Consider the following 9,033-nt stretch of genomic DNA (forward strand, 5'->3'; position numbering starts at 1 on the left):
GATTTTCTGCCGGGAACATGACGTGGTCCCGTAGTGCATCTTTTGGGTATACATTCCGCTCGTGGCCAACGACGATGGTGCTGAATATCGCCACGTTTGGCGCACGTCCGGGCGGAGTTCCTGTGGTGCGATTCCTTTGCCAAACGGGTTGTTCCGAGTAGCATTTTGTTGTATGTCGTACCTTTACTTGTACCGGAATGCATTTGACTATATGGACCGCTTCTCCTGCGATCAAAGCCATGTGTCCTGAGTTTTGGTTATGGTGTATGCAAATTCGTCGGGCGGTAAGTTTGCCAAGCTTAAAGCGTTCTCTATTAGTTTCTTCTGTGTGGTGTATCTTTGTGTCAGTGTATCATGGTATAATGTTTTCATTTCTCGAGTTTATCAGAAATAGGAATAACCTTTTATAGAAAAAGAAAATTGTATATTTATATATATTTGTTAAGGAAATTCGAGGATATGGGAATACAAATTATTGCCTACATTTCCCACACAACAGTTATACATCTATATTACTCTCTGAAGAACGTCTTGCACGCACGCTGGTCGCCAACCGACTATCCTAGATTCTTCTAACATCTGGCAACAGTCTTTTGTCTCCACTAAGACCTTGACGCCCTCTGGCCCTTACACACACACTCTCATGTACAGTGTAAATGTATCACTTCCCTAACAATGTTATATTTTTTTTCTTTCCTTTTTTTCTTCTTCCCCTTTTTCTTTTTTTTTGTTTTTTTTTATTGTTAAAACCTTTGTTTTATTTTAGGTTTTACGTACTTGTTATCAGTGAAAATAAATATTATGAATACTACTTGGATTGTAATTATATACATATATGCGTACGTATTGGTATGTAGTATAAATGAGATTTGTTTTATTGTTATAAATATATAAGTATATATCATCAATAGGAATAAATATCACAAATGTACCTTGTTTTCGAGTATATATACATATATGCGCGTGCAATGGTGTAGGGCTGGACAATCGTATCCTAAGGGATCGACGGGCGGTGAAGAGCTAACCGGTCAACGAGATTTAGGAAATGTACAGAGAGCTGAGCGTGATTGTAACGAAGATGAAAATTTTGAGAAAATGAATACGAAGGAGTTGAAGGAGCGCCTCGCTAGTTTGGGTTTAAAAACGACGGGAAGAAAAGTAGAATTACGCGCACGGCTACAAGCGGCCATGGATGGTAATGACATATCGTCGGAGGAAGAAAGCGACGACGAAAGTGAGTATGAAGATGACAAAAAAAACGCAAGAGGATACAAGAGAGGTACGCGAAGGGTGTATTCAGGTGATGAATATTGTCGAAGGGCATGTGTTGGTTCGACACTGAGTTTTAGAGACGTCGAAGATGCATTAGAGTCGTTTAGTGGCAACAAAGGTGGAAATGTCGAACGATGGTTCGAGTCGTTCGAGGAAGTCGCTGATACGTGCATGTGGTCGGATGGGCAGAAGGCAGTCCACGCGAGGAAGCTGCTGAAGGGATCAGCGAAAATATTTGCGAGCTTCGAGTGTCATGCCAGGACTTGGCATGAGTTGAAGAGGGGGCTAGTGAAAGAATTTTCGAGGAAAGTCAACAGTAGGCAAGTACATCAGAAACTTGAAGAAACAAAAAAGGAGAGTGATGAAGCATGTTTGGCTTACATGTACCGCATGCTCGAAATAGCCAACCATGTGGACATAGAGGAGGAAGCAAAGGTGGAATACATAGTGGATGGAATAATAGACGACGAGAACAATAAGGCTATATTGTACGGCGCTACGTCAATCAAAGAGTTGAGGAAGAGGTTAGTGATGTACGAAGAGCAGAAGAGTCGCAGAGTAAAGTCGATTGTGAAGCCGGCTAAAACCCAGAAGAACGGGAAGCCCAGTCAATCTGTAGATGCAATGAAGAAAAGAAGATGCTTCATTTGCGGTAGTGAGGATCATCTAAGTGTTAAGTGTCCGGAGAGGGGAGAAGGTGTTAGGTGTTCCGAGTGCAGCGGATTTGGACATATTGCAGCGAGGTGTACGGCACGACCGAAAGAGACTTGCGTAGTGTCAAGATCCGAAAAGGGGAAGTATGTGAAGGAAGTGGCGATAGATGATTGTAGGTTTGTGGCACTAGTGGATACGGGTAGTGATCTCACGTTCATTCGATCAGACGAGTATGCGAGGTTAGGGTCACCACCGCTAGGTAAATGCACGCTTAAGTTCGACGGTGTTGGTTCCGCTGGCAATGAGACCTGGGGTGAATTCACCAAGGTAATGACGGTTGATGGGTGTAAACTGCCAATCACTTTGCACGTTGTTTCAAACAAAATATTGACGAAGCACGGCCTGTTGTTAGGCACTGATTTTCTGGATCAGGTAGAGCTACGGGTTAAACGAGGCGAAGTGACTTTCTTACGGCTTGACGAACAGACTAACAAAGACGTGCCGGATGTGTTTAGAGTTAACGTGGTAGAACAGACCGACGAAACAGACCTAACACACGTACGGGAACCGCATTATCGTGAAGCGATTCGCGATATCGTTAGGGGGTATAGGCCGGAGAAAAAGCGGGACGTTGGGATAACGGCAAAAATCGTTTTAAAGAGTGACAAACCTGTGGTTCGAAGGCCGCGAAGATTGGCGCCTTCGGAGAAAAAAGAGGTGGACGAGTTGATGGAATTATGGACAAATGAAGGCACAATAAAACCGTCAAACTCAGAATATGCAAGTCCCATAGTTGTAGTTAGAAAGAAAGATGGTTCTATCAGAGTCTGTGTTGATTTTCGCGAGCTTAATGAACTTATTGAGTGTCCACATTTCCCATTGCCTTTAATTGATGATATTTTAGATGCATTGCAAGGTACTCTGTTTTTCACAACGTTGGATTTAAAGAATGGTTTTTTCACGTGTGTTTAGACAAAGACAGCCGAAAATATACATCTTTCGTTACGCCATCGGGCCAATATGAATTTTTGAAGTTGCCGTTTGGTTTAAAGATTTCACCCATTGTGTTTCAGAAGTATATTTCGATGATCTTTAAGGAACGTAGTAGGTAAAGGTATTGTTATCGTGTATATGGATGACATTATTATTCTTGCAAAGAATTTAGAGGAGGCGTGGGGACGTTTGCAAATGGTCATAGAGTTAGCTGAGCAGTATGGGCTAATTATAAACTGGGGAAAATGTCGTTTTCTGCAGCAGGAAATTGAATATTTGGGGTATATAGTCTCAAAAGATACCATAAGGCCGTCTACACATAAAACTAGGGCAGTAGCAAACTTTCCCAAGCCAACATCTGTTAAAAAGGTTCAGAGTTTTTTGGGACTTACGGGGTACTTTCGAAAATTTATTAGGGGATACGCGAAGATTGCTAAGCCTTTGACGGATTTGTTGAAAAAGGAGGTAAAATTTCAGTTCGGCGATCGAGAAGTAGAGGCCTTTGGAATCTTGAAAACAGCGCTTGTCAACGAACCAGTGTTAAAGTTGTATAGAATGGGCGCGGAGACTGAGTTGCATACAGACGCGTCCGCAGAGGGTTACGGAGCAATTTTAATGCAACTAGATCTGGACGATGGAAAATTCCATCCGGTCTACTTTGCCAGCGGAAAAACAACTCCCGCCGAGGCAAAGTACACCAGTTACGAACTGGAAGTACTAGCAATTGTAAAAGCGTTGAACAAGTTTAGAATATATCTGTTAGGTATGCCGTTTACTATCGTCACGGATTGCCAAGCGTTTGCTATGACAATGAAAAAGAAAGATTTGTGTGTGCGTGTAGCCAGATGGGCCTTGTTACTAGACGAGTTTAAGTATCAGGTGTGTCATAGGCCAGGTAAAAGCATGCAGCATGTGGATGCTCTGAGTAGAAACCCCCTGCCGAGCACTATGTATGTAACGGAAAATGAAGACGGGCTGATTGCACGGTTGAGAAGTGCACAGAACAAGGACGTTGAAGTCCGTAGAATTTTAGACGCCGCAACGTGCAATCAGGTCGATAGGTATGTAATAAGGAACAATATTTTGTATAAAGAGTGTAAGGATGATGTGTTAATAGTAGTACCGAAGGCTATGCAGGTTCAGGTAGTCAGGCAGGCGCACGAGCGTGGGCATTTTGGGGTCACCAAAACAGAAGCTATAGTCAAGAAGGACTTTTGGTTTAAGGGGCTACGTGAAAAGGTCGAGCATGTGGTATCTAACTGTCTCGATTGTATCCTAGCCGAACGAAAATTGGGCAAGCAAGAGGGATATCTAAATCCGTTAGACAAAGGTGACACACCGTTAGACACTTATCATATTGACCATGTGGGCCCTATGACAGCTACAAAGAAAAGATACGCACACATCTTTGTAGTAGTGGATGCGTTCACGAAGTTTACGTGGCTTTATCCTACTAGATCTACTGATACCGCGGATGTTATCGATCGACTGAAGAAGCAAGCGGCTGTTTTTGGGAACCCACGACGAATTATCTCTGATCGGGGAACAGCGTTCACATCCAACGCGTTCCAAGAGTATTGCGAAGAAGAAAATATAAAGCATTTATTAGTCACGACGGGGGCGCCGAGGGGGAACGGGCAGGTAGAGAGGGTAAACAGGACACTCATACCTTTACTAACTAAACTGACTGCCCCTAAACCCGATGATTGGTATAAACATGTCGACCAAGTACAGAAATACCTGAATTTTACATTAAACAGGAGCACGGGAAAAACTCCTTTCCAGCTACTTGTCGGGGTCGAGATGCAAACTAAAGAAGACCCACAGATCCGAAAATTGGTTGAAGAAGAATGGGTGGTGGAATTCGAAGAGCAACGTCGTGAACTGCGTGAGGACGCGAAAAAGAAAATTGCTGCTACTCAAGAGGAAAATCGGAGGCACTACAACAAAAGAAGAAAAGGTGCGAAACAGTACCTAAGTGGAGAGTTGGTGGCCATAAAGAGAACGCAGTTTGGCCCAGGATTAAAACTGGGAGGAAGATTTTTGGGTCCGTACCGGATAGTGCGAGCAATGCGGAATGATCGCTACATTGTGGAGAAGGTAGGAGAGCATGAGGGGCCAAAACGGTCATCAACTACTGCTGATTTTATGAAACCTTGGGTCATAAACGCCGAAAGTGACGCATCTGATGACAGCGAGATAGGAGGCAACATCTGAGGGCAGATGTTATTGCAGGATGGCCGAGTGTAGTATCGTGAGTGTGAGGCCTGGGAGTTGGCGGGTGAACCGCGTGGAATGTCGCGAGAGCCGAGGCGTTTGTTTTTGATCGCGTAGTTTTGGAAAGAGGAGACCTACGTGATCTTGGCCACGTGATCTTCTGTACGTTTGGTGTGAATAGTTCAGGTTGAACAACAATCGTCTTTTTCTGTCCGATTAACATCTGTATCATCCATTCCTTGTAAATATATTATATCACAATATTACATATATATATTATTTATTTTTTTTTTATATATATAATTTTCGTTTGGATCTGTTCCTTTGTACGAATACTGTATCCCTGTATATAATATAACATATATAATATGTTATAATTATGTTAGTTGTTATTTATTATATATATTTTCCTTAACTCTCTCCCCCTTTTTCTTGTGTTTTTTTTTTTTTTTTTATTAGTACCTAACATTGCTATTATGATGCTGTATTGTATTGCATAGGCTGTTATTTGTATGTGCGCGCGACGAATTTTTCAACATGGTCGCTCGCGTGTCTCTTTGGTATGGCGTTGGTTTAATGTCAACAGTAACGTGTTGTTGAAATAATTAATTAATTGTTAATCACTATAATTTTATTTAGTAGTGTTTTGTAATATTGTTTTGTGTTTCGTGATATTGTGTGTGTCAATACCGTGTGCTACTTTAATGCGATAGCATGGATTGTATTGTTACCGAATTTCAATAGTCATTGTTTCGATTATACGTGACTTGCATTTATGTAAGTCTCGTTTAATTTAGTTAATGTTTTGTGTATTGTGTTACCAGTTATTTCGTGTAGCATAACTTTATTCCTTTGCGCCGAGTTCAGTCATGTCTTGTCGTTAATATTTAGTTAGTCTATCTTGATTAATATATATATTTAACAAATATTTAAGAAACAATGGCGAGTGTAGTGGAATCGTTGGACGAAGAAATGGTTTTGACATTGTCGGAAAAGTTTAAAGCATGGGATGCGAACTTTCGCGATATGAGTGCAAAACTCGCCGAATTACAAAGCGGCTTATTCGAACTTAAAACAAAACAAGAACCTAAAACACCCGTATCGCCGCCGACAACGCAACAAGAGACGGTCCAGCCGAGTGGACATACCCAGCCAATTAAGCTAAAAGATGCGATCGAATCGGTGCCAGTGTTTGACGGATATCGACCATCGGTATTCCACTTTTTAAGAGCTTGTGAGAGCGCGCGAAATATGATTCCCAGATATCAAGAACCTCAATTGGTAAAATTGTTAGTAAATAAGCTCCGTGGACACGCGCTCCTCGCCATCGAAGACACAGAATTAATGAGTCTAAACGATTTCGGAAACAAATTAAAGGATCTATTCGGCCCAAAGAAATCTCTTAACGAATATAAAGGGGAATTAGGAACGATATTTCAACGACCCGGGGAAGACATATTAGATTATATGGATCCCGTTAGAAATCTTAGATTGGCAATAGTGGACGGAGAAAGAGGCGACTACGGCATCATATCCCCCGGTATCCAAGATACTATAGATTGGGAAACGAAAGAAGCTTTCGTTGAAGGACTTCCGAACGAGGTATATGTGCGAGTAAAAATAGCAGGGTACCATACTTTAGAAGATGCATATCGTCAAGCCGTCAAAGCAACACACGAATTGAAACAAATAACCGATAGAACGCGACCCCAACGACCGACACCCTCGAACTATTACAGACGCGACAACGCACATCCTTCGAACACTAACAACAATATCAGGAACAACCGCCAAGATCGAAGATCGCTACCTCCATCGCAGAATTTTTTGAATTCTACAAGACAAAATATCACGTGTAACTATTGCAAAAAAACCCGGGCATCTAGTGAAAGACTGTTACAAATTTAAAGCCCGAGTAGATGCCGGATTAGTCGTACCCTATGCTTCGAGACCATCGGGAAACCAAACACGTCCTTCGCCCAAGAGTACAGGCGGCAACCAGGCGACCGGCGCCGACGGCAACAAACACAACAAGGACAGCCACCCCCGCGAGATCGACTCCACCACCCATAACGAGAGACAGAGCGAACGCAATGCCGACCATAAGATCGAACGAACAACCACTAAATATTGTGGGGGAGTCATCCCACAACCAAACGAGGTCACAGACAGAGAATCCAGAATCTCAAGGCAAAAGGAAAAGAGTGAAGCACAAGCAACCGGCGAAGGAAAATCATCAGGAGTTGAATTCAGATTCGGAAGGCGACCTCTCCGAATTATTTCAATAAAATTTAACGAGTCCCCAACGACCCCAACTGCACGAATAGTTTCCCCAGATCTAAAGACTAAGACGAGTTTATTATTAGACTCTGGATCGGAAATCAACATTATCAAGAAACCTGCTATACTCGATTCAGCCATCATCGACGAAAAGGAATCAATCGAAGTGCGAGGAATTACGGCAACGAGCCTGGTCTTCTTAGGGCAGACGGTAATACAGGTTGCGGGCCATCCGGTTGTTTTTCATGTAGTCGATGATTCATTGCTAATCGATCAAGACGGAATCCTAGGATCCGAATTTTTTGCAGGTTGTAAGGCTCGTTTAGATTATGAGGGAAAACATATCAGATGGGGAAATATTTATATTTCCTTCGATACTAAAGAAAAAATAATTATACCGAAGCGAAGTTCAATAACGTGTTCGATTAATATCGCTAATCCAGAGATAAAAGAGGGATTTATTCCAAGAATCGAGCCGAACAAGGGAATCTATTTTGGTAATGCAGTTGTGAGGAATCATAAAGGAAAAGGTTACATAAGAGTAATAAATACTACTTCGAGAGATTACGTATTTACAACACCAACGATGGTAATTAAAGAATTTGAAAATCCCCCCCCCCCGCCACCCGCTTCCTAGGACAGCGTGCAATACAGTTCTAAGATCGGAGGAAAGTAGATACGATAAAATAAATGAGTTACCACGACTCGAACATTTGAACGCAGAAGAAAAGGAAAATGCTAAAAAATTGATTCGTAATAATCAAGATAGGTTTCATATTCCAGGAGATACATTGGAAGCAACCGAAGTTCTGGAACATAGGATAATTACAACGGATAATATACCCATCAATACTAAACAGTATCGATATCCACCAATACATCGAGAAGAAATAAATCGACAGGTCCAAGAACTACTAGATACGGACGTAGTGGAACCATCAATATCTCCATATAACTCCCCGTTATGGATTGTGCCCAAAAACCCGATTCGCAAGGAAATAAGCGCTGGAGATTAGTCATCGATTATAGAAAATTGAACGATAAAACGATTGGCGATGCCTTCCCACTACCCAACATTACAGAAATATTGGATCAATTAGGAAGTGCAAAATATTTTTCCACGTTTGACTTGGCATCGGGCTTTCACCAGATCCGTATGTCACAGGAAGATGCCCACAAAACAGCATTTTCGACATCATACGGGCATTTTCAATTCAAAAGAATGCCCTTTGGATTAAAAGATGCCCCAGCAACATTTCAACGTTTGATGAATTCAATATTATCTGGTCTGCAAGGAATAGAACTATTCGTCTATCTGGATGACATAGTGATTTATTCCACGTCTCTCCAAGAACACGAAATTAAATTTAATAAATTAATGGAAAGACTGAGGAAAGCTAAATTACGATTACAACCTGATAAGTGCGAATTTTTACGACACGAGGTGAATTATTCAGGACATATAATTAGTGAGGATGGCGTGAAACCGGACCCAAAGAAAGTCGAAGCCGTATCAAAATTTCCACGACCAAAGAGGGCGAAAAAGATCAAACAATTTCTGGGACTAGCAGGATATTACAGAAGATTTATACCCCGATTTCCCCAAGGTCGCGAAAC

At 41.8% G+C, this 9,033-nt stretch overlaps 1 protein-coding gene across 1 annotated transcript; it reads left to right on the forward strand.

Moving 5' to 3' along the window:
• The first annotated feature begins 2,256 nt into the window (after nt 1-2,256).
• Nucleotides 2,257-8,432, forward strand: LOC117215983 (uncharacterized protein K02A2.6-like). The gene is made up of 5 exons (XM_033462539.1): nt 2,257-2,358; nt 2,587-2,842; nt 3,035-3,682; nt 4,013-4,966; nt 8,200-8,432. Exons 1-5 carry the CDS (start codon nt 2,257-2,259, stop codon nt 8,430-8,432), a joined length of 2,193 nt encoding a protein of 730 aa, XP_033318430.1.
• The last annotated feature ends 601 nt before the right edge of the window (nt 8,433-9,033 follow it).

Source organism: Bombus bifarius, unplaced genomic scaffold, assembly GCF_011952205.1.
Source record: "Bombus bifarius isolate JDL3187 unplaced genomic scaffold, Bbif_JDL3187 scf7180000009980_frag, whole genome shotgun sequence".
NCBI lineage: Eukaryota > Metazoa > Arthropoda > Insecta > Hymenoptera > Apidae > Bombus > Bombus bifarius.

Excerpts from the sequence above, each read along its gene's own strand:
- LOC117215983 (XM_033462539.1), top strand. The coding sequence starts at position 2,257 with ATGACGGTTGATGGGTGTAAACTGCCAATCACTTTGCACGTTGTTTCA. Across the intron at positions 2,843-3,034 it reads TATTTTAGATGCATTGCAAG|GTAAAGGTATTGTTATCGTG; the intron begins GTACTCTGTTTT and ends GGAACGTAGTAG. Across the intron at positions 4,967-8,199 it reads ACTGGGAGGAAGATTTTTGG|GAGATACATTGGAAGCAACC; the intron begins GTCCGTACCGGA and ends TTCATATTCCAG.